At 57.0% G+C, this 23,564-nt stretch overlaps 7 protein-coding genes across 7 annotated transcripts; 2 read left to right on the top strand and 5 right to left on the bottom strand.

The window, feature by feature from the left end:
- Window positions 1-133: 133 nt before the first annotated feature.
- Window positions 134-1,066, bottom strand: IUM83_11370 (RING finger ubiquitin ligase; the record flags this gene model as incomplete). Its single annotated transcript, XM_067935924.1, has 1 exon — window positions 134-1,066. One exon carries the CDS (start codon window positions 1,064-1,066, stop codon window positions 134-136), a length of 933 nt encoding a protein of 310 aa, XP_067785033.1.
- Window positions 1,067-1,969: 903 nt separating this feature from the next.
- On the bottom strand, window positions 1,970-2,942 carry IUM83_11369 (E3 ubiquitin ligase; the record flags this gene model as incomplete). The annotated part of the gene is made up of 2 exons (XM_067935923.1): window positions 1,970-2,593; window positions 2,685-2,942. 2 exons carry the CDS (start codon window positions 2,940-2,942, stop codon window positions 1,970-1,972), a joined length of 882 nt encoding a protein of 293 aa, XP_067785085.1.
- A 3,215-nt stretch (window positions 2,943-6,157) lies between these two features.
- On the top strand, window positions 6,158-7,150 carry IUM83_11368 (E3 ubiquitin ligase; the record flags this gene model as incomplete). The annotated part of the gene is made up of 1 exon (XM_067935922.1): window positions 6,158-7,150. The coding sequence occupies one exon, from the start codon at window positions 6,158-6,160 to the stop codon at window positions 7,148-7,150; it is 993 nt and encodes a 330-aa protein (XP_067784930.1).
- A 2,347-nt stretch (window positions 7,151-9,497) lies between these two features.
- On the top strand, window positions 9,498-10,469 carry IUM83_11367 (E3 ubiquitin ligase; the record flags this gene model as incomplete). The annotated part of the gene is made up of 1 exon (XM_067935921.1): window positions 9,498-10,469. One exon carries the CDS (start codon window positions 9,498-9,500, stop codon window positions 10,467-10,469), a length of 972 nt encoding a protein of 323 aa, XP_067784928.1.
- A 496-nt stretch (window positions 10,470-10,965) lies between these two features.
- IUM83_11366 (putative EndonucleaseReverse transcriptase) lies at window positions 10,966-12,570 on the bottom strand (the record flags this gene model as incomplete). Its single annotated transcript, XM_067935920.1, has 1 exon — window positions 10,966-12,570. One exon carries the CDS (start codon window positions 12,568-12,570, stop codon window positions 10,966-10,968), a length of 1,605 nt encoding a protein of 534 aa, XP_067784929.1.
- Window positions 12,571-21,077: 8,507 nt separating this feature from the next.
- On the bottom strand, window positions 21,078-21,725 carry IUM83_11365 (putative EndonucleaseReverse transcriptase; the record flags this gene model as incomplete). The annotated part of the gene is made up of 1 exon (XM_067935919.1): window positions 21,078-21,725. One exon carries the CDS (start codon window positions 21,723-21,725, stop codon window positions 21,078-21,080), a length of 648 nt encoding a protein of 215 aa, XP_067785072.1.
- Window positions 21,726-22,310: 585 nt separating this feature from the next.
- On the bottom strand, window positions 22,311-23,303 carry IUM83_11364 (E3 ubiquitin ligase; the record flags this gene model as incomplete). The annotated part of the gene is made up of 1 exon (XM_067935918.1): window positions 22,311-23,303. The coding sequence occupies one exon, from the start codon at window positions 23,301-23,303 to the stop codon at window positions 22,311-22,313; it is 993 nt and encodes a 330-aa protein (XP_067784954.1).
- Between the last annotated feature and the right edge of the window lie 261 nt (window positions 23,304-23,564).

Raw genomic sequence — 23,564 nt, 5'->3', positions numbered from 1 at the left:
GTCGTGCGTGACGGCAAAGGTATGGTGTGCGCCTCAAGGCAGCGTAATGCAATGTTCGTCGCTGCAGACATCGCTAAATGGTTTGTCGATTAATTCACGGATACCTTACACTACGCAGGTGCACTGCAGCCTTTTAGTCCGCAGTAGGATGGAGTGGGTCCTCCTCGAAGTCGCCGAGCCACCACTGCACATGGTCCTTCGGTCGGCAGTAATTGGTCACCGCGTTAGGACACACGCGAACACGGCACACGGGGCAGTGGAACTCGAACAGTAGCCACTCGAAGATGCACTCGCGGTGGAAAGCGTGCTTGCATGGGAGCACGATCGGCGCGCTGTCTGCGTCAGTGCACTTTGATCCGCACTCGTGGTGGTCGTGCTCCATGTCGACGTCGAACAAGCAGATCATGCACTGGGCCGAATCGGGTGTCGAGTCCACAGTCGACGCGTTAGAGTGGAAGCTGTCCATCAGGCTGGCCTCGTGGCCATCCTTCAAAGCAGACTGGTAGTTGTCGACGAAGACTTGCAGCAGCGACCGCCTATCGACGTCGTTCATCACGCCGAGAAACTCGAACAAATTCGTGGGGAGATGTTGGCGCGCATGGAAGCACTTCATCGCGCTGCCAGGAAGCAGCACACAGCGAAGCAAGTGCATTAACACGTTCTCAAACTTGCTCTTGCGACTGGAAATGGTGCTCGAGTTCGAGGACATGATGGCGAGGCGCTTCTTGGGGAAGCACTCCGAGACGTATTCACGCACGGCTTGGCACGATCCAGCGCATTTGCGGTCCTGGCATGTCCACTCCTGTTCCAGCTTCGTCCGGAATTCGACGAACTCCGAGTACCGGTACGACACGTTCCACGTGTTCTTGGTAGTCAAGCTGGTCAAGGTGCAGTTGTAGACGACGAAGTCGTTTTCCTTGGATGTCGACGAAACGCGAACGAGCAGCGGCAGCTCCTGTGGAATGTACTGCCGAAGCATCTTGAGCGAGTACGTTTTGATTCTGCTGCGCTTCTTGGAGAGGCTAAGCCCGCTTTGCGGCCCTGAAACAAACGCCGAAATGTTCATGGTTGACAAGATGCGCTCTTCTGGGACCCGGCAGCTCTTGCTTCATACGACGAGCAACTTCGAAAGTGACTCATAACTTGGGCCGAGCGCCAAAACCCACACCAAGACCCGTACATATCTCTCGTGCCGATCAGCGGCTCGACACGATCCGTTGGTGAGTGGGTGGCGCTGGTAGTCGCGCACTGTCTTTTGGTCATCGCGCGCGACTTAAAATGGTTGTCACGAGTCAGGCTGTCGCACCAAGCAGCACGGCCGTGACGCGCTCCATCACAACGCGTTCGCCGCAGCCAATGCACGCACAGGAAGGGGTCTTTCGCCCACCGACATTGGTCACAGCAGACGCGTCACGCGCCATGTGTCTTATGCGCGGCGGCTCTCGTGGTCGCATAGATGCCCCGGCACAATCCACAGAGTGGAAAAGCCGTTCAACGATGGCGGCCCGAGGAATCTCCGCAAGCATGTGACTGCCGCTCCCGTTTCTTGCGCTGCGAGTGTCTCGGCCTGAGGCTTGGAATGCTCACACGAACGCCGACTGGATCAGAACATTGGGGCTGGCGGACACCAAGCGAATGGTCCATCTTCTTGAATTCTGAAGTTTGCAACGGGATGCGCTGTTATCAGGTTGCATGGTGGACGCGTCGCACGTCGTGTTGTTTGTTGGGTCACTTGTTGCACCGGTGCGACTTGCAAGCGATAGAAGTGCATGTAGATCGTGGCCACAACGCCTTACGGTATATCCTCGACGCTCGTTTTCCGAGGGTGTCAGTAACACGAAGCAGCAGCTGCAGCAATGCTCGTTCGAATCGGTACGCCAAGAAGAATACACAACATAAAGTTGTTTGTTGGTAATTCTATGCATCGATCATTGATGCGATTAAATTAAACTAAGCTTTGCCTCAAGCCCTACTCGGTCTCTGGCTTCAGCGGGTCCTCCGAGAAATTGCCCAGCCACCACTGCACTTGGTTCTTCGGTCGACAGTAGTTGGTCATGGCCGAAGGACCCACCTGCCCGCGGCACACGGGGCAATGGTATTGGAACGTGAGCCACTCAAAGATGCACTTGCGGTGGAACTTGTGTTTGCACTGCAACTCGACGGGTGCGTCGTCGCTCTCAGCATGCTCGCTGTCGACGTTCAGACCCACGTCTTCGAGGCACACCATGCACTGCGACGGCTCGTTTGGTGCAATTGCGGGGACTACCGCAGACATGGACGCCAGATCCGACGTCGTCGCCGACTTCTTCATGGAGCTCTTGTGCTCCAGCTTGGACAGGTCCGCGGTCGTCGCGGACTTCTTGATGCCACCCTGGTGGTTGTCCACGTACACCTGCAGCAGGGTGCGCTTATCTGCGTCGGCCTCCACGCCGAGGAACTTGAACAAGTGCTTCGGCAGATTCCGGCGCGCATGGAAGCACTTCATGGTGCTGCCGGGGAGCAGCACGGAGCGCAGCAGGTGGATCAGCACGTTCTTGAACTTGAGCTTGCGGTCCTCGACCGTGTGCGCCCACGTGGACAGGATGCCGAGACCCTTCTTGGGGGAAGGACGCCTCGACGAGGTCGCGCAGGGATTGGCACGAGCCCTGGCACTTGTCGTCGTGGCACGTCCACTCCTCCTCGACCTGGTTGCGAAACGCCAGGAACTCCGAGTACCGGTAGGACGCGCGCCACGTGTTCATGGACGTCACGCTCGTGGTGGTGAAGTGGTAGACGGCGTGGCCCTCGTCGGCCTTGGTAGACGTCACCTTCACGCGCAGAGGCAGCTCGCTGCCAGCGCACTGCCGGAGCATCTTGAGCGTGTAGGTCTTGCAGTTAGGGCCGTCCATCTCGTCGGCGTGCGCCGGCTTCTGGTGCGGCTCGGGGACGAAGTAGCCATTCATGGTTGGAAGTTGATTCCGTGTAGTTTGTTTGCTTGACCAGTTGATGGTAAAATGCAGAATGAGCTGAGCCATCCTCCACATCGCCGGCATGCATGCACGAAGTGGGAGCTGTGCGGTACAGGCATATCGGCGGTGAAAGTTTTGCTCGGCGACACGTGCGCCTGTCTCTCTTCGCTCCGAGCGTGCAAAAGCCAGCGATGGTCTCGAAGCGAGACACCCGCGGTGCCCAAATGAGACAGGAGCTATCGAGATCACCCTTCAGCAGACCTGCGTGATGAACACAGCACCCAACCTCACCTAGGGAAGCGGGCGTCAGTCGACGAACGCATGACCCAATAAGCTGGAGAAGTAGGGGCGATGCGGTGGAGCACTGGAGCGCCGGTGTGCATCACAACCCTCGAGGTCAGTAAGGACAACCATTTCGGCGATCCCCAAGGGAACGCAGGGGCCGCCTTGACCCCCACCCGTGACCCAAAGAGCGTGGTTTCGGGTATGATAAGGCACCACCTGACTACGTGTAACACGGATTGGTGCTAGGTTGCCTGTAGCCGAAGATAGGCCATCATTGCACCCGTTCAGCAGGGAAGTCGTGGTGGACGATCATCACCGGCACTGTTGCGAAGATTTATCGGCATCAAGGCTGCCGCCTCGGGAAGTGCTAAGGCCTCGATAGGCCAGCATACAGCAACGACGCAGCACCAGTGGGGGAGGCCACTTCCGATGCGGGCAAGGAATTTCCACGACTGTGCGTATCTTTACGAAGACGGTTTGGTGGGAGACACCGTCGGTAAATTGTACAGTCAGCAGTACAGCATCCACGGACGCGCAGTAAATGACACCCGGTAGGCGAAAGCTAGTATCTGTAGCGTTCCGCCACTTTGTTTTTCAAAGCTAGCACCGATCAATGTGTTTCTTTAGGTGCGGTGTGCACCGCGGCATGCACCGTAGACCTTATTAATGCGGCGATTGATTCCGCGGTATTGAGCCGCAAGGGTTGAATTGAGCTAGCGTATGCACAAACCTCTACAAACCCAAACGACCATCTCGAAGTTGTGGCCTCGAGTCGCTGGCTGTACATGTAACTGTAGCTGGATCAGCAACACAGCGATAGGGTTGAACAGCAAAGTCAGAAAACTTGCTGTCCTCCGTCGGTTGGAACTGCTTCGACAACGCCTTAACCCAACAAGAGCTCGCCTTACTTCTGCCTCCATGTGAGTCTTGGCAGCAGCTATTGGTGATCAGTGCAACGGCGACTGGAGCTTGTCTTTGTGGGCCGTCCGACGGTGGCTTGTAGACTGGCTACGACAGTATGCCCGGCTCACGCAGTAGGTGCAATACAACTCCTGTAAGTCAGCTCACCTCACGTTTCGTATTGCCCCATGTTATTGCCGAATTTGTACATACATGTATGTACATATCCATAGTAAATTACCGTACTGCAGGAAGCGGGTCCAAAGATACGATCGGCGGGATATTGGAATCGCCGGTAGATCCCCCGTGTCAGAACAGCATACAGAGGAGCAAGTAAGCAGCACAGGCTGATATGAATAAGGTTGGTGGGTATGGCGCTTGGTGTCCGACTGGGTCGGTGTATACCTATGAGCAAGCGTGCTCACCACTGCTCGGCGACGAGAAACGACTCAGCAGGCCATCGGTCACGGATTCGATGAAGTCGTCCAATAGCGTTGGTCTCCATACGCCGAAGCTGCTTCTGTTTAGAGCTGCTATGGCAATACTCAAGGTTATCGCTGCTGCTGCGGCAGTCGCTGGTGGTCAACTGCGAGGTGGTCCTGCTGCGTGGGAGCAGCGCTGGGCTCGTTTCGACTGGCAGGCAGCCGGCGGTGTGGCAATTGGCTCGATCTTTTGGTGTGCAGCGCCGGTCCAACTTCAGTTTTGATTAACGTCCAACCCCGAGTGTACGCACACATTGTCATCTGGCGTATCATCCGAGGTTCGGGCGGCATTCGAGGGCCGTTCCCCTTGCGACCGCCCTGTGTCGTGCATGCTCATGGCTCCGAAGACGAGTGGCGCCATGACGCGAAGCTGCTGCTGCTGCTGCTGCCGCCGATGACGACGGGAATCCTGTTGCCATGGCTTCGGAGGAGCATGTGAGCGCTCGGAACGCCATCCGTTTGTCTGATCCGAGACTCAGTTTTCTGCGTTGCACGACTGGAGCCCTCGATCGATGGCGGTGCATTTTCGCAGACTTGGGTGGCATACGACAGCGGCGCTCGTGACGACAGGCTGCGCGCAAGATTCACAGCCATTCCCATCGCGGCTCAGTTCCTGCCTGCGAGCATGGCGCACGATGCCACCGGCATGAGCCGCCGCGGAAAATCCGCCGAAGCGAGCCTCGGTTCCTCGCCGCCACGAGCTGACACCCGTCGTGGTCGCTGACGCTCGGGGGCTTCGGGAGTCGGGTTCGGCGCACTCTGCCCAGTCACTTGGCGTGCAAGGACTTGGCATGTCGGGAGTATTCGACCCGCGCGCCTCGGTGCAGAGACGCCTGATCACGACCGAGGAACTGACTCGCGCCGGGCGTGCATGAATGCGCACGCCATCCAACACGCGCGACCCGCATGACCGTTAAACCAGACTCGCCGGGCGGTGGATCAGAGACTGCAGCGCAATGCAGTAGCCGTAGCAACCGTAGCTGGTCTGCTCCTGCCGCCCGGACATCTCCAAGCTGGCGGTCGTCACCGCCGGCGCCGTACTGTAGAGCGCTGGGGGCACACGAGCCGTGGCCATGCCGCCGAGCGCCAAGCGGCCTGATCTCGCACCGCTTCCCGCTCGGGGCGACGCGCGATCGCCGAAAATCGCTGGCGTATATCGCTGGAGGCGAATCTTGTCGCCGCTGCCGGCGTGACGCGCCTCGGCCGGCCAATGGTGGTCGGCAACGCGCTGCTCAATCCCAGCCGATTGGCGCGGCGCTGGGGGCGGGGCGCGTCACACGTTGGTGCTTGGGGCGCCGATCGTGATGATCGCGATTGACTGTCTCATGCGCGGGGGTCGACTGGGCAACGTGTCTGCACCGCCAGTTGCTTGCTCGGCGACGAATCTGCGCGCGGAGTGTCCCGAGCCCTGCAAAAGTTTGGGCCTGCGCGATATCCACGACCGGCCTTGGCGACCGAGTTGGCAGGTCATTCCGCAATTTGCCATCTACTGGTCAGACAGCACAACCACAAGCAGTCTAGCCAACAACAACAACCAACACCATGAATGCGTACTTCGTTCCGCAGCCGCACGAAAAGCCGGCCCCCCGCGCGCCGAAGCGCCCCAACTCCAAGACGTACACGCTGAAGGAGCTGCGCCAGTGCGCGGGCAGCGAGCTGCCGCTGCACCTGGACGTGGGCGCGACCAAGAAGGAGGAGGGCTACGCCGTGTACGACATCACCACGTCGAGCGTGTCGACACAGAACCGGTGGCACGCGTCGTACCGGTACTCGGAGTTCCTGGCGTTCCGCAACCAAGTGGAGGAGGTGTGGACGTGCCACGACGACAAGTGCCAGGGCTCGTGCCAGTCGCTGCGCGACCTGGTGGAGGCGTGCTTCCCCAAGAAGGCGGGCCTCATGTCGACGTGGTCGATCACGGTGGAGGACCGCAAGAACAAGTTCAAGAACGTGCTGATCCACCTGCTGCGCTCGGTGCTGCTCCCCGGCAGCACCATGAAGTGCTTCCACGCGCGGCAGCATCTGCCGCCCGCCGTGTTCGAGTTCCTGGGCATCAAGGACGACGCCGACAAGCGCTCGCTGCTGCAGGTGTACGTGGACAACCACCAGGGCGGCATGAAGAAGTCGGCCAGTCACACGGGCCTGTCGTCGCTGGAACACCAGGGCCTGGGCCTGGGCATGAAGAAGATGAGCTCGATGAAGAAGTCCGCCACGACGCCGAACCTGGCGCAGCTGGAGCTGGAGGCGGAGGAGAAGGGCGCGGTCGCCACGATCGAGAACCCGCAGTGCATGGTGTGTCTGGAGGACGTGGAGGACCACGTACACGCCGAGGGCCCGCAGGGCCTGGTGACCCTGCCGTGCAAGCACTCGTTCCACCGCGAGTGCATCTTCGAGTGGCTGCTGTTCCAGTACCACTGCCCCATGTGCCGCGCGCAGGTGGGACCTCACGCCATGACGAACTACGCGTGCCCGAAGAAGCAGGAGCAATGGTGGCTCGGCAACTTCAAGGAGAATCCGCTGGAGCGCGACACCGAGTAAACTAGAGCCTCCACACTAGAGTATTTACAAAAAAAATAATTTATCAATCGCCTGTAGAGGCTATTCAGTACCAGAAACCATTTCTTTACGTTTTGATCACTAGTCGACGAAACATATCCTAGTTTACCACGTAGTCGCGGATTGTTGTACAATGAACAACACCAAGTTATTAAATAGTGTTGTTCCTTGCTTACAACGATCCCTGTGCATCTTTCATTGGGGACCGTCCTAAACCGAAGCTTAGCTGTTGCTCAGGGCCCCCGAAAATAATATTGTCGCTGCAGTAATTTTGATAAATAACAGCAAGTTATTTATTTTCTCAATCATGCCTAGATGTGCCCGTTATTTATGTTGGGCTACATTATTTCAGGTAATTTTATGTGTATCAAACCCTAAATTATTTCTTGCAGCGCCTACCCAGTCGTTCTGCTGTTCCTTTACAAACTTCTGTAAGACCACTTTCAATGTTTCCTCTTGTAGTGACACCAGCGTGGCTCGCATCACGTTCGGACATGAACGTCATGGTCTGATGCCAATCACCTTGGAGATGATTCTTTTCTTACGAGAAAACGCTGCCTATTGGGACGCCAAGACGGTTGATGAGGCCATGCACTAGTGACTTCGCTCTTCATTCAATACACGTGAATGTGCGAAAAAGCTGTGGCTCTGTGTTCTTATTGACACCAATTACTCAATTATTTATTTACCTTCTTGCGCGCAGGTCATAAAGTATGTTTGGTGCAGCCTCGACACTTGCCATAATTTATCCAGGCTCGAAGTCCATGATAAATATAAATATTATTTTCGGGTCCCCTGGCTGTGCTCCTTGGGCCAAGATCCCTGTCTGTTGACATCACTTGGAGCGGGTGACGACGCGCCTACAAGGTTAGGTAGCACTCTAATCGTTAGTTGAATGCCACCAGCAACGGACAAGTGCTGCAATGACAAGCAGGCCATGGGGCAACCTCGCTGGGTCACCGCGGCCGCGATGCACAGTTGGCGGTGGTTGCTACGATGCGATGCGTAAGCTGGACAGACTGCGAGACAGCGTTGATGGCAACCTGCAGGCCTATCGCCAGACGGCCCACAAAGACAAGCTCCAGTCGCCGTTGCACTGATCACCAATAGCTGCTGCCAAGACTCACATGGAGGCAGAAGTAAGGCGAGCTATTGTTGGGTTAAGGCGTTGTCGAAGCAGTTCCAACCGACGGAGGACAGCAAGTTTTCTGACTTTGCTGTTCAACCCTATCGCTGTGTTGCTGATCCAGCTACAGTTACATGTACAGCCAGCGACTCGAGGCCACAACTTCGAGATGGTCGTTTGGGTTTGTAGAGGTTTGTGCATACGCTAGCTCAATTCAACCCTTGCGGCTCAATACCGCGGAATCAATCGCCGCATTAATAAGGTCTACGGTGCATGCCGCGGTGCACACCGCACCTAAAGAAACACATTGATCGGTGCTAGCTTTGAAAAACAAAGTGGCGGAACGCTACAGATACTAGCTTTCGCCTACCGGGTGTCATTTACTGCGCGTCCGTGGATGCTGTACTGCTGACTGTACAATTTACCGACAGTGTCTCCCACCAAACCGTCTTCGTAAAGATACGCACAGTCGTGGAAATTCCTTGCCCGCATCGGAAGTGGCCTCCCCCACTGGTGCTGCGTCGTTGCTGTATGCTGGCCTATCGAGGCCTTAGCACTTCCCGAGGCGGCAGCCTTGATGCCGATAAATCTTCGCAACAGTGCCGGTGATGATCGTCCACCACGACTTCCCTGCTGAACGGGTGCAATGATGGCCTATCTTCGGCTACAGGCAACCTAGCACCAATCCGTGTTACACGTAGTCAGGTGGTGCCTTATCATACCCGAAACCACGCTTTTTGGGTCACGGGTGGGGCCCCTGCGTTCCCTTGGGGATCGCCGAAATGGTTGTCCTTACTGACCTCGAGGGTTGTGATGCACACCGGCGCTCCAGTGCTCCACCGCATCGCCCCTACTTCTCCAGCTTATTGGGTCATGGCGTTCGTCGACTGACGCCCGCTTCCCTAGGTGAGGTTGGGTGCTGTGTTCATCACGCAGGTCTGCTGAAGGGTGATCTCGATAGCTCCTGTCTCATTTGGGCACCGCGGGTGTCTCGCTTCGAGACCATCGCTGGCTTTTGCACGCTCGGAGCGAAGAGAGACAGGCGCACGTGTCGCCGAGCAAAACTTTCACCGCCGATATGCCTGTACCGCACAGCTCCCACTTCGTGCATGCATGCCGGCGATGTGGAGGATGGCTCAGCTCATTCTGCATTTTACCATCAACTGGTCAAGCAAACAAACTACACGGAATCAACTTCCAACCATGAATGGCTACTTCGTCCCCGAGCCGCACCAGAAGCCGGCGCACGCCGACGAGATGGACGGCCCTAACTGCAAGACCTACACGCTCAAGATGCTCCGGCAGTGCGCTGGCAGCGAGCTGCCTCTGCGCGTGAAGGTGACGTCTACCAAGGCCGACGAGGGCCACGCCGTCTACCACTTCGCCACCACGAGCGTGACGTCCATGAACACGTGGCGCGCGTCCTACCGGTACTCGGAGTTCCTGGCGTTTCGCAACCAGGTCGAGGAGGAGTGGACGTGCCACGACGACAAGTGCCAGGGCTCGTGCCAATCCCTGCGCGACCTCGTCGAGGCGTCCTTCCCCAAGAAGGGTCTCGGCATCCTGTCCACGTGGGCGCACACGGTCGAGGACCGCAAGCTCAAGTTCAAGAACGTGCTGATCCACCTGCTGCGCTCCGTGCTGCTCCCCGGCAGCACCATGAAGTGCTTCCATGCGCGCCGGGATCTGCCGAAGCACTTGTTCAAGTTCCTCGGCGTGGAGGCCGACGCAGATAAGCGCACCCTGCTGCAGGTGTACGTGGACAACCACCAGGGTGGCATCAAGAAGTCCGCGACGACCGCGGACCTGTCCAAGCTGGAGCACAAGAGCTCCATGAAGAAGTCGGCGACGACGTCGGATCTGGCGTCCATGTCTGCGGTAGTCCCCGCAATTGCACCAAACGAGCCGTCGCAGTGCATGGTGTGCCTCGAAGACGTGGGTCTGAACGTCGACAGCGAGCATGCTGAGAGCGACGACGCACCCGTCGAGTTGCAGTGCAAACACAAGTTCCACCGCAAGTGCATCTTTGAGTGGCTCACGTTCCAATACCATTGCCCCGTGTGCCGCGGGCAGGTGGGTCCTTCGGCCATGACCAACTACTGTCGACCGAAGAACCAAGTGCAGTGGTGGCTGGGCAATTTCTCGGAGGACCCGCTGAAGCCAGAGACCGAGTAGGGCTTGAGGCAAAGCTTAGTTTAATTTAATCGCATCAATGATCGATGCATAGAATTACCAACAAACAACTTTATGTTGTGTATTCTTCTTGGCGTACCGATTCGAACGAGCATTGCTGCAGCTGCTGCTTCGTGTTACTGACACCCTCGGAAAACGAGCGTCGAGGATATGCCGTAAGGCGTTGTGGCCACGATCTACATGCACTTCTATCGCTTGCAAGTCGCACCGGTGCAACAAGTGACCCAACAAAGAACACGACGTGTGACGCGTCCACCATGCAACCTGATAACAGCGCATCCCGTTGCAAACTTCAGAACTCAAGAAGATGGACCATTCGCTTGGTGTCCACCTGCCCACTCTCGGATCCCAATGAAAGACGAACATGGATCGTTGTAGGAAGGAACAACAACAACTCAGTGTTATTCCTTGTACAACGATTCGTGACAAAGCTATTTTTGTTGTTGTTTGTTGTATTACGTCTTCGCGTCAATCTGTCTTACTGGGAGTCTAGATGTAAACTAGCTAGTCTCCGGCATAGGGTAGTATCCGCATACGTCAAGTCGTCCTCACATGGCATCCATGCGACTATGTCTCCCACGAGTTTCTTCCACTCGGTCTTGTTTTGTGCTTGGGTACGAAGCGTGAGAAGGTCAGTGTTGGTGCGGAGCCGGCGTCCTCGCTTGGTATTGCGAAGGTCTTGATCCAAGATCGTTGGTAGCGTCGTGCGGGGGCGTCCTCGCCAGCCACCTTCAGTAGAGCTGTCGAAGTAGCGAGCCATTTGCATGAACGCTGGGCTGCGATCTGAGCCGCGAAGAACCTGTCCAAAGAGTAACCATCGTGCCTTGGTGATGCGGTAGCGCAGGGGTCGAGCGTTACAGCGCTTGTAGAGCGCTGCGTTGGAGATCCGCCGAGGGTAGCGGACGCCGAGTACTTGGCGAAGTTGTCGGCGATGAAAGCTCTCAAGGCCGAGCACGTCCCCCTTCGTAAGTGCCCACGTACCGCAGTTGTATAGCAAAATCGGCAAAACGTAGCTGTTGTACAGGCGAACTCTGGTGCGCTCGGAAGTCTGCGAGGTTCGCAGCCATAATGTCCACATTCGGTTGAGAGCGGCACGGGCGAGCTGTTTACGGCGCGAGACGTCTTCGGCATCGCCCAGAAGCGAACCGAGTTTCTTGGTGTTGCGCCATGCTTCCTCTTGGGCGCGGACGTGACGAGTAGGCGTACTGGTTGATGCGCGAGCAACCGTCGTCAGCTCGGTCTTCGACGAGTTCATGGCCAGCGACCAACGAGCTAAGATCGCTGGGGCTTGGTCTTGGATGAAGGCGGTGGCTTCGACGGTGCGGCACACGAAGTCGGCGTCGTCTGCGTAGACGATCATATCGTCGAGGAATGCACGGCCAACGTCGAGGGAGTCGGCGAGATCGCGTAGAGCAGCTTCTAGGTAGACAATGAACAGAACAGGAGAAAGTGAGTCGCCCTGGGGAGTACCGAGGTTGCTTGTGAACGGGTTCAGCGTGGTCGATCCAGATCGGAGTGACAGCGTTGTGTCCGCGAGCAGGAGCTGGATTAGGCGCACTTCGTCGTCGTCGAGGAAACTGCGGAGCACGTCCATGAGCTTGGCCCGGTCGATGGTGTCGAAGGCCCGCGACAGGTCAATGCCGAGGATATGGTATACCTCGCGACAGCGTTGGACACGTGCAGCGATCCAGCGGTGGGCCCAAACGGCATCAGCGGTGCTGCGACCGGGGCGGAAGCCGCTCTGATGTGGCGAGAGATACCCTGCAACTTTGCCGGCAATCCGGCGAAGTACCACGACCGATAGTGCTTTTCTGACACAGTTGAGCAGTACGATTGAGCGGAGGCTGGAGCACTCGCCGCGAGGCTTGTTCGGCTTGGGTAGGCCAAACAGTAGGCCGGCACCAAGCCGGATATGTTGACCTGTGGCGAATCCTTGATTGATGAGCTCAGCGAGCGGTTGGGCGAGAGCATCAGCGCCATACTTGAGTAGTTCTGCTGATACGGCGTCTGGGCCGGCGGCGCGGTCGTTCTTGAGCCGGCGGAAGGCGCGTTCGAGCTCGGCTGGGTCGATCGGTAGCTTCAGCGGTCGGCGCTCCGAGTCGGGGCGGATTACTTCTCGGGATTGGTCAACGAAGAGAGAGCGAAAGTGCTCTCGCACTAGATGGTTAGCTCGGTTAGTAGATAGAACTAGTTTACCTTGTTTGTCTCGGATGTGTTGGCGGGGGCTCGGCTTGCGAAAAAGGGCACGTGTAGCTTCGCAGACGCGACTCGATTTGCTGAGTGACTCGATCACTTCTGTAGTGGGTCTAACTTGACTCACTACTTTAGCTTACACGTTGCGCAACGTGTATGAGGAAGCGTAAGTACTTAGTAATTACTTCGGTTAATTATATTTGAATACACAAATATAAGTTAAATAAGAAGGGATTCCAAGTGACTTAGATTAGGTAAAATGAGAACTGTATTGTTTGTGAATTGATCTTCCTCTAAAATCTGCTAAAAACTGTTTATCATCTATGAAAGGGTTGGCAGCGGCTGGCTGTCAGAGCCCCGCTAATATGCATGTCTCTGATTGGTAGAAAGATGCTGCTTTCTACCAATAGGATCTTTGGGTATGTGTGGACCACTCACTGTGGTGGTCCACTTCAATGTATCCATCGGTGTGTCTTACACCAATGTGAGGAAGTATCCAAAACGTTTAACAGATAACCTATCTGTTAAATTCACAAGTGGCTTGCAGCCACTTGTACGTGTAACCCCGTTACACCATCCCCCCCTTAAGGTTAGACGCGCGGGGTCTCCGCACGTCAATCTTCCGAATTGACCATTCGTCAATTCTCCGCGTTTGGAGAAGAAATCCGCGCTCATTCAACGATGAGCGCGCCACAGAAGAAGACCTCGAAGTCGGTGGGGAGTCATCTCTCCATCGACGACTACTTCGAGCGTCAGAAGGCGAAGTACGGCGACGTCGTCGACTTCGACGACGACGATGAAGACATGGAGGGCGAGGAGGACTCGCCCTCAAAGCGTAAAGACTCAGTGTCGAGCGAATCGCTCGACCCTCACGCCAAGAACGTTCGCCCGCGTGAAGGGGACGAATCGGACGCTTCGAGTTCGAAGCGTTCGCGTACTGAGAGCGATACCCCACTCGCTTCCGCTGGGGCTCTCAGTACTCCGCGCGCTGTTGCTGCAGCGCGTGATGTCAAAGCTCAAGGCTCTCCGCGCGCTGCGCCTGCAGCGCGCGATGCCGTCCGCGTCCGAGATCGCGGACCGGTATGGGAACTCGGTACCTCCGAATGAGGTGCCGCTGTACGTATGTAGCGCCATCAAAGATGACGCTGTGGCTGCCGAGCTGCACTTTGATGCGGAAACGCATCAAAGGCGCGATTACTACATCGGACTCTTTCATGAGCTCCGATGGTTTCAAAGCAAGAAGACCTCTTCTCGCAGCAAAGTGCCCGAATGGCAGGCACTTTTTCAAAGCTGGAACGCCTTTGTTGAAAACTTCAACAAGAGGCCGAGTGCTTACCGTGATCGGATTAAGCAAGCGCGTGATCGCTTCGAGACGTACTCGAAGCGTGGAAAGCTGGAGCAACTTCATGTTGCTGCTGAGGAGGCAAATGTGCCGTGCGCTTTGCCCGAGGGCTTTCAGTGCACGAAGTGCTTTCCAGGCGCGGTCCGCTTGAGCGACCGCAACCTGAACGGGTACACGTCGTTCCGTGTGCCCGAGAGTCTCAAAGAGCTCCGTGCTAAGTTCTTAGCACGTGAGGGTTCGGGCGCTAGCGATGATCGCAGCGCTCGTGTTACTTCCGCTGCGCCAGCGCGTACTGCTCTTCGTACGCCCTCACCATTTCCGGAACGTCCTCCAGCAAGACGTTCCGCGGCTCCCATGTATCTCGATGGGGAGGAAATCCTCTCCAACGAATACGAAAACGAGCCCCTTGAGGGTTCGTTTTCGGGATACTATGGTCGACAATCCGCTCAACAATCCAGCGGGTTGAGCCGCGGGCGTCACGGATCGGCGGTGGCGGGGGTGGGAACACGCCCCGGGTATGATCAGCCCCGGGCTGATCAGTATGCGCCTCTCCACGACCGGGTGACCGTCGTGGAGCGTTTGCAGGGCGCTGAGTTCGCCGCCCTGAAACAGGAGCTGGCCAACCAGAAGGCCCAAGTCGCGGCGGTCTCGCAGACCGCCTCGAATATCCAGGTCGAGCTGGGGACCCAGATGAAGGGGTTGCTCCAGCGCGTCCGCGCGCTGGAGGAGAGGTTGCTCGTCACCGAGGCCAAGTCCTCCGCTTCTGCCTCGGCTCCTGCCGAGGCTTCGGGTCAGCCGAGCTAGATGGCTCGTGCTGCAGGTATGGCTTCAGCCGTCCGACGTAAAAGGTCGGATGGAGGCGCATGCTAGACGGTATGTCTAGCGTGTATGCGTTGCCGTGCCGTACCAACACAGTGAATGGCCCGATGAAGCGCGGAGCAAGCTTACTTGCTCCGAAGTTCGAAACTGCATGTTTAAGCAGGTTTTGTGTAGCTAACAAGACCAATGAACTAACTTTAAATTCATTTGTGTTGCCTCTGCCCGCATTGTCTGCGTTCAGCTTCTGTTGATCAACAGAAGCTGCTATTGTGTCTTGGACAAACCGGATTACGGCTTGTCTTTTGGTGATGAAACTGATTGCATCCGAGCTGAAGTCATTCAGCTCGCTCTCCGCTAGAGGCCCGGCCTCTGCGTGGTTCTTTGCGGTGTCTGCGCCCTGCGCAGACCCGTGGTCGTTGGCCTTGTTGTTGGGGGAGTCTGCGCCCTGCGCAGACTCATGTGGTTTGTCCATTGTTGCAGCTGACACTGTGCAAGTGTCAGCGGTTTTCTGCGGCTGCTGTATTGCAGTCGTAGATCCTCCCCCACTTAAAGTGGGAGCCATCACTCCGAGTAAACTCGGTAGGCGTGGATGCCGCATGGCATTCACGTAGAACGGTGTATGCCCTGTCGAGGCATGCACTGAGTTATTGATGGCAAACTCTGCCATCGATAAGCACTCGCTCCAGTATTGGAACGAGTGAGCGTAGCTCTTCAACATATCGACGAGCACGCGATTCACGCGCTCGGTTTGACCGTCCGTCTGCGGATGATCCGCAGTCGACATGGAAAGCTGGCTCCCAAGAAGTGTAAACACTTCTTGCCACAGGTGCGCTGTGAAGCGCGGGTCTCTGTCCGACACGATGTCGGACGGCATGCCATGGTGTTTGAACACCATGTCGACGAGCAGACGGGCCGTCTGCTTCGCGGTCACCTCTGTTGGCACCGCAGCAAGATGTACCATCTTGCTGAAACGGTCTACAAAGACCACAACACCGGTGTTCCCTCCGCTATCCGGGGGAAGACCAAAGATGAAGTCCAAAGACATGGACTTCCAACACTCCGACGGAGTCGGTAGTGATTACAGTGGAGCCTGCGCGAATGGCGCAGGCTTCACGCGTTGACATACCTCGCAAGCACGGATGTACTTGCGCACCCACTATACTGGTGGTGCCAGTAGAAGTCGCGCGTGAGAAGGACGTATGTCTTCTCACGTCCGAGATGTCCCGCAGTCGGGGCATCATGATACTCGTACATGATCCTGAGTCGCAGGTCATGGTCATTTGGCACGACAACGCGATCCGCGTTGTCGTCGACTGCATTGTAAAGCAGTAATCCGTCGTGCACACGAAAGCGGTGTGCACGCGCTCGAAGGTGCTTGGGCAGCTTCTGACGGGACTTGTCAGAAGGCGCTGTGCCATAGGCCAGCAAGAGCTTCGCGTCCGCGTTGTGCGCGTACGCGGCCTTCACATCATCCAACAGAGATGATGTGGGTTTGCTCGATCGCATGGCGTCAATGGCATTGACGTCAACAGCTTCTGCATAGTCCGGCCGACGTGATAACGCGTCGGCCACCACATTCAATCTTCCGGGTTTGTATTCGACCCGGAAGTTATACTCCGCAAAGAATAAGAGCCATCTCGCCATTCTTTGTGATATGTGTGGCGACTTCACTGCGGTGCGCAGTGAAGCATGGTCGGTGTAGACCACAAATGGTCTACTTCCAAGCAAATACACTCGGGACTTTGCGAGTGCATACTTCATGGCAAGGAGTTCCTTGTCATGCACCGGATAGTTGCGCTCAGCTGGCTTCAGCTGACGCGATTGGTAGTAGACGAAACGATCACGGCCCTCGTGATCGTGCTGCATCAACGCGCATCCGATCGCGAAATCGGATGCGTCACACACTACGTGAAATGGGCGATCTTGGTCAGCCACTGCCAAGATCGGCGCCTCAGTCAAGCCCCGCTTGACTGCATCGAATGCCTTTTGGCAATCGGGTTTCCAATTCCCCACAGCTTCCTTCTTGAGAAGCTGTGACAGCGGGCGGATCTTGCCCGCATAATCCTCCACGTACTTGCACAAGTACGTGGCCAAGCCAAGGAACTGCCTCAGTTCCTTGACACTTGAAGGCGTTGGCCATTCGTTAGCCACTCTGACCTTTTCCGGGTCAGGGCGAACACCATTCTTCCCTACGAGACACCCGAGGACGGGTATCTCGCTCGCCCCGAAGATACACTTCTTCAGGTTCGCGTAGAGCTTATGCTTTCGCATAAGCTCAAGTAGCCTCCGGAGATGCACCCTGTGCATCTCTACGTCGGTCTTCCCGTCCACAGCTCGGCTGTGGATGAACACATCATCGAAGTAGCTCGGCGCGAAGTCGCGCACCGAGCGCAACAAGTGCGTCACGCACCTGTTGAAAGTCGCAGGGACGTTCTTAAGCCCCTGTGGCATTACTAGCCATTCCCAGAGCATGTCGCTTGGCGTGCTCACTGCCGTGAGAGGGATATCGCTCTCACGCATTAGGATTTGATAAAATCCATCTCGCAAGTCGAGAGCACTGTAAACGGTGCTCCCGGCCATCGAATCGATGATAACATCTTTTCGCGGTATCGGCGTCTGCGCCGGTACCGTCGCATGGTTCAGCTTGTAGGCATGAACGATGCGCCACCCGCCCTGTGGCTTCTTGACACAGAACGTCGGAGCACTGTGCGGGGACTTTGATTCCCGCACTTGTCCTGCTTTACGACGACTTTCAAAGAAGTCGTCGATCGCTTTCACTTGCTCTCGCGGCAGTGGCCACTGCCGCGTGACACAGTACTTCGTGCCCGGCACGAGATCAATCTCGTGCTGAATGCCCTTATCCAGCGGAAGCTCCGCAGGAATCTCTTCCGGGAGTACGTCTTTGTACTCCCTCAACAATTCGTAATAGGGACTCGACTTCAGCGAGTCCCAACCTTGTTCCTCGAAGCGCTCTCGCTTCGTCTTCGCACTGAGAGTGTCTTCACTCTCAGTGGTACTTCCCATGAAGAGCTGCCTCAGCTCTTCGCTCTCGCTCGCCGTTCTTTCGCTGTCCGAAAGAACGCAGACTTGCTCGATGCGTCCATCGTGCAAGTCGCGCGTGAAGCGCTTCCAACTCATGGCTGGAAGCGAAGTCAACTCCGACGCCATCGCCGGAGGACTAGCGAGTTCCATCTCACGATACTGGAATCCAGTATCGGTGCGCGTCAAGACGCTTAGCGTCTTGACATTCGGCGTCACCGCCGCAGTCTGCCCAGCAGACCGCTCTTGTTGCGTCTCGGTCCCGGACCGAGACTTGCGCAGCGTTTTCCGCTTGCGCCGTCTTCTTGTTGTGCGGAGCCCGGCTCCGCACAGTTGTTCTTCTGGTCCAGGCCCGGCCGTGGACAGTTGTTCGCCGGCGGACCCTGTCCGCGGGCGCGCGGTATCAAACCCGGCTTGACCGCATTTTCCTTCGTGCAGCCCGGCTGCACGGTAATGTGTCCCTTCGCCGGCAGGCCCTGTCTGCGGGCGCGCGATATCAAGCCCGGCTTGATCGCATGGCGCTTCGTCGTGCAGCCCGGCTGCACGACAGCATGCAAATTGCGTCAGTGCGGTACGTTTGCAACCGTCCGCACTGTTTGCAGCGTCAACTCCCGGAGTTGACACGCCTTCGTCACCTCGACGCCATTCATTGGCGGAGTCCCTCATGACCGAGGGTGCGTCGGCTCCCGGAGCCGACGCGTCGTTGTCGACCTGACCTCTTCGGGTCAGGGACTGTCTCTTACACGCTTGCACGTGGGTGTTGGTTCCCGGAACCAACACATCTTTTTCTTCCGATGTCGGCAGCATTGCCGACGTGGGTCTCGCTTGTGTGCGCCCTCGCGCACTTCTTGGGCACTCCGGGACAGCAGCATAAAGCGCTGTCTCGACTGGTGAGCCGCGGTAACAGGGCCATCGATCTCTGTTCCGCTGTCGCGTCCGAAGCGCACGAGCGTGCGCTTCTTCCAGTCTATCACCGGATCATGCCGTGCAAGCCACGGCATGCCCATTACTGCGTCGAACTTATCGTCCAGGTCCAGGACGATAAAGTGTTCGACAAACACTCGTTGTTTGTACGAGAAGCGCACGTTCACGACGCGCTTCTCGGTCTTCACGATGGCACCTGTTGCCAGTCGTACCTCCAGAAGACTTCGAGGTACATTTACTTCCTCAAAGTCAAGTCTCGACAGGCTTCGTAGTCGAACAAAGTTGTTCGACGCGCCTGAATCTACCAAAGCTCGAAGAGAGTCACTCGCTCTCTTCGAGTAAACCTTCAAGATGACTAGGTTCGGCCTGTCATCTTGTTTCTTGCAGTGAGAGCTGGTCTCACTGGGGCTGCAGTCTCAGTGTCGCGTGCCCGATGTCGGCACGCGCGACTGCATTACCAGTAGGGCGCCCCGCGCCTACTGGATGTTCGCGTTTTTTGTTGGTCCGCGGCGATGCCTAGCATCGCCACGACGGCCACCTCCAGGGGGCATGGGAGCTGTGCACTCCCGTGCAAAGTGACCGATCCTTCCGCAACGGAAGCATCGCACGTTACCTTCCTGCTGCTGGTAACCAGCAGTTGTTGCGTTCGAGAGGTCCATTGGCTCCGGACCCCTGGCCTCGCTACCGGGCGTGGTTGCGGCCTCGGCACGTTCACATGCAGTTTAGCCTGCCGCAGGCTAAACTCTTCTTGCATGGCAAGAGTGATTGCAGCTTCGAGAGTACTCGGGTACTCTCGGAAGAGATAGGTCTTCACGGGCCCATCTCTAAGTCCTTTCACGAACGTGACGACCTTGGTCGCCTCGTCAATCGGGTTAGTCACGATATTTGATACCAAATATCGTGTGCGTTGCGCGTAAGCATGGACGTCATGCTTACCCTGCTGAAGGTCGAGGAACTCCGCCCTCGACCGGAACTCGTTTTGCGGGGGCTCAAACGCTTGTTTGAGCTCCTCTTTGAACACTTCGTACGTGCTGAAGCACGTAGGATCGGAGAGTCGGCGTCCATACGCCCAACTCCTTGCGCGTCCGCCAAGGCAGGACATGGCGAACGCGACCTTCGACAGCGGGTCGACGATGCGTCGAGCCGCTATGGCTGTGTCGAGCTCGACAAGCCATCGGAGGAGAGGCTCGCCCTCTCTTCCCACGTAATTGCTTACGCTCAACTTTAATGGTTGGGCACGCGGTGTCGTCCCTGACGACGCCGTCACTGAGGAAGCAGCGTCACGCTGCTCCTTCATGATGACGCCCAGAGCAACACCATGTTGCTCCGTCGGCGATAGCGTACGCAGCATCGTGGCTATCGCCGCTTCTCCAATGACTGTTGACAGTCGTTGGAGGGCCTCCCACTCTGGGTCGGACAGGTGGGGGCAGTCAGCGCGTGCAACATGCGTTGCAGGCGTGTTGGATCTCTCCATGGGCACCTCCGTGCTCATGTGGTTCTCGGCTCCGCGTTCGTACACCGCGTACGAACGTCAAGCAGTCGGTCGTTGGACGGACTACGAAGTGCTACCAGGTGTAGTGGGTCTAACTTGACTCACTATTTTAGCTTACACGTTGCGCAACGTGTATGAGGAAGCGTAAGTACTTAGTAATTACTTCGGTTAATTATATTTGAATACACAAATATAAGTTAACTTAGACAAGACTCCAAGTAGCTAGTTTAAGGTAAAATGAGAACTGTATTGTTTGTAAATTGATCTTCCTCTAAAATCTGCTAAAAACTGTTTATCATCTATGAAAGGGTTGGCAGCGGCTGGCTGTCAGAGCCCCGCTAATATGCATGTCTCTGATTGGTAGAAAGATGCTGCTTTCTACCAATAGGATCTTTGGGTATGTGTGGACCACTCACTGTGGTGGTCCACTTCAATGTATCCATCGGTGTGTCTTACACCAATGTGAGGAAGTATTCAAAACGTTTAACAGATAACCTATCTGTTAAATTCACAAGTGGCTTGCAGCCACTTGTACGTGTAACCCCGTTACAACTTCTGCTTGGTGGTCGAGGGCTTGGTTCGCTAGTTCGAGGCAGCGGGTTCTGATGGCATGGAGGATTTCGTTCCGGGTCTTGCGCAGCTGACGAGCGTCGGCACTGTTGTTGTTGTAGATTTCTAGGCGTAACTGCTGCTGGAGGTAGGAGAGTGTTTTTAACTGCGGGTCAGCGAAGCGGCCTTTGCTGATAGCAGGCTGGTAGCCGACGGAATCTTCTGCGGACGTTTAGGCGTGTCGGAGAATGCGGTCCCAGCGGTCTTGGGGCGAAGCGGTGCTCAGGGTCTCGGCGTCGTCTTGGAGTGCAGCGGCGAGGCGGCGTTGGTAGTCGGTGCGGGCGTCTTCATCGTAGTAGAGCCGGCTGCGTGCGAGGCGTGTTTCCTCGTCGCGGGCGACGTGGGTCTGGAAGCGGCGTCGGGGGACGTCGCGAAGATTGAAGTCAGCAGTCACTAGCTTGTGATCGGAGTTAGTGAGGGTACCGCCCCATGCGTGGGCATTCGTGCAGAGCTTGAGGATGGACGCCGGACTGAGCACGTAGTCGATTTGATTGTAGATGCAGTGTCCGACGCGTCGTTGCGTCCACGTTGTAAGATTCTTGGCGCGCTTGCGGAAGAAAGTGTTAGTTGCAGTTAGTCCATGTAATTCACAGAAAGCAGCGAGTAAGTGCCCATTTCGGTTGCGATATCCGCGGGCCCAGTTGCCTACGAAGTGCTCGCCGTCGCGAAGTTGGCCCAGTTTGGCGTTGAAGTCGCCGAGAACGAAGGTGAGGTCGCGCCGGGGGAGCTTGTTGTGTGTCGTAGCGAGGTCAGCGTAGAAGCGGTCGGCTTCCTCGATGCTGCGGCCCACGTGTGGGGCGTATGCGTTGATGATGTTCATGCGTCCGCTTCGGAGCCGTAGCTGGAGGACACCGATGCGGTCGGAGACGGCCCACGCGCTGGTGACGTAGCGGCGCAGGTGAGGCGCCACCACAAAGCCGACGCCGTAGTGGGGGTTAGTGCATTTCAGGGTGATCAGAGAGTAGTTACCGATGGACTGCGTGGCTTCGGTGCATATCTTCGTCACTTGGAGGGCAGCAATGTCGACGCGGTACGCCGCGAGGTCTGCAGGAAGCGTGTCGAGCTTCTTGCGCTGTGAACCAATGGAGTTCACATTGAACGTACCTAAGCGAAGGAGGCGGGGGGGGAGAGATCTCGGGGAGGGTATTGTGGGAGTAGATGTGAGGGATAGACTTGTTAGAGACTGGCAAATGCTCGTGAGCACTGCCTTAAAGCGACTGGCGAGCATCAAGCCCGTCAGCGCTCCGGGAGGGCGTCACCCCAACCCACCAAAAAGACAAAGCTATAGGATACCGAAACTGACTGGTGATCAACACGAAAAAAAATGGCTTCTGGTACTGAATAGCCTCTACAGGCGATTGATAAATTATTTTTTTTGTAAATACTCTAGTGTGGAGGCTCTAGTTTACTCGGTGTCGCGCTCCAGCGGATTCTCCTTGAAGTTGCCGAGCCACCATTGCTCCTGCTTCTTCGGGCACGCGTAGTTCGTCATGGCGTGAGGTCCCACCTGCGCGCGGCACATGGGGCAGTGGTACTGGAACAGCAGCCACTCGAAGATGCACTCGCGGTGGAACGAGTGCTTGCACGGCAGGGTCACCAGGCCCTGCGGGCCCTCGGCGTGTACGTGGTCCTCCACGTCCTCCAGACACACCATGCACTGCGGGTTCTCGATCGTGGCGACCGCGCCCTTCTCCTCCGCCTCCAGCTCCAGCTGCGCCAGGTTCGGCGTCGTGGCGGACTTCTTCATCGAGCTCATCTTCTTCATGCCCAGGCCCAGGCCCTGGTGTTCCAGCGACGACAGGCCCGTGTGACTGGCCGACTTCTTCATGCCGCCCTGGTGGTTGTCCACGTACACCTGCAGCAGCGAGCGCTTGTCGGCGTCGTCCTTGATGCCCAGGAACTCGAACACGGCGGGCGGCAGATGCTGCCGCGCGTGGAAGCACTTCATGGTGCTGCCGGGGAGCAGCACCGAGCGCAGCAGGTGGATCAGCACGTTCTTGAACTTGTTCTTGCGGTCCTCCACCGTGATCGACCACGTCGACATGAGGCCCGCCTTCTTGGGGAAGCACGCCTCCACCAGGTCGCGCAGCGACTGGCACGAGCCCTGGCACTTGTCGTCGTGGCACGTCCACACCTCCTCCACTTGGTTGCGGAACGCCAGGAACTCCGAGTACCGGTACGACGCGTGCCACCGGTTCTGTGTCGACACGCTCGACGTGGTGATGTCGTACACGGCGTAGCCCTCCTCCTTCTTGGTCGCGCCCACGTCCAGGTGCAGCGGCAGCTCGCTGCCCGCGCACTGGCGCAGCTCCTTCAGCGTGTACGTCTTGGAGTTGGGGCGCTTCGGCGCGCGGGGGGCCGGCTTCTCGTGCGGCTGCGGAACGAAGTACGCATTCATGATGTTGGTTGTTGTTGGCTAGACTGCTTGTGGTTGTGCTGTCTGACCAGTAGATGGCAAATTGCGGAATGACCTGCCAACTCGGTCGCCAAGGCCGGTCGTGGATATCGCGCAGGCCCAAACTTTTGCAGGGCTCGGGACACTCCGCGCGCAGATTCGTCGCCGAGCAAGCAACTGGCGGTGCAGACACGTTGCCCAGTCGACCCCCGCGCATGAGACAGTCAATCGCGATCATCACGATCGGCGCCCCAAGCACCAACG

The sequence above is a fragment of the Phytophthora cinnamomi genome, assembly GCF_018691715.1.
Source record: "Phytophthora cinnamomi strain GKB4 chromosome Unknown Contig83, whole genome shotgun sequence".
In the NCBI taxonomy this organism is placed as follows: domain Eukaryota; phylum Oomycota; class Peronosporomycetes; order Peronosporales; family Peronosporaceae; genus Phytophthora; species Phytophthora cinnamomi.
The sequence above is the reverse complement of the archived record's forward strand: the minus strand, read 5'-3'. Positions and strand labels throughout refer to the sequence as shown.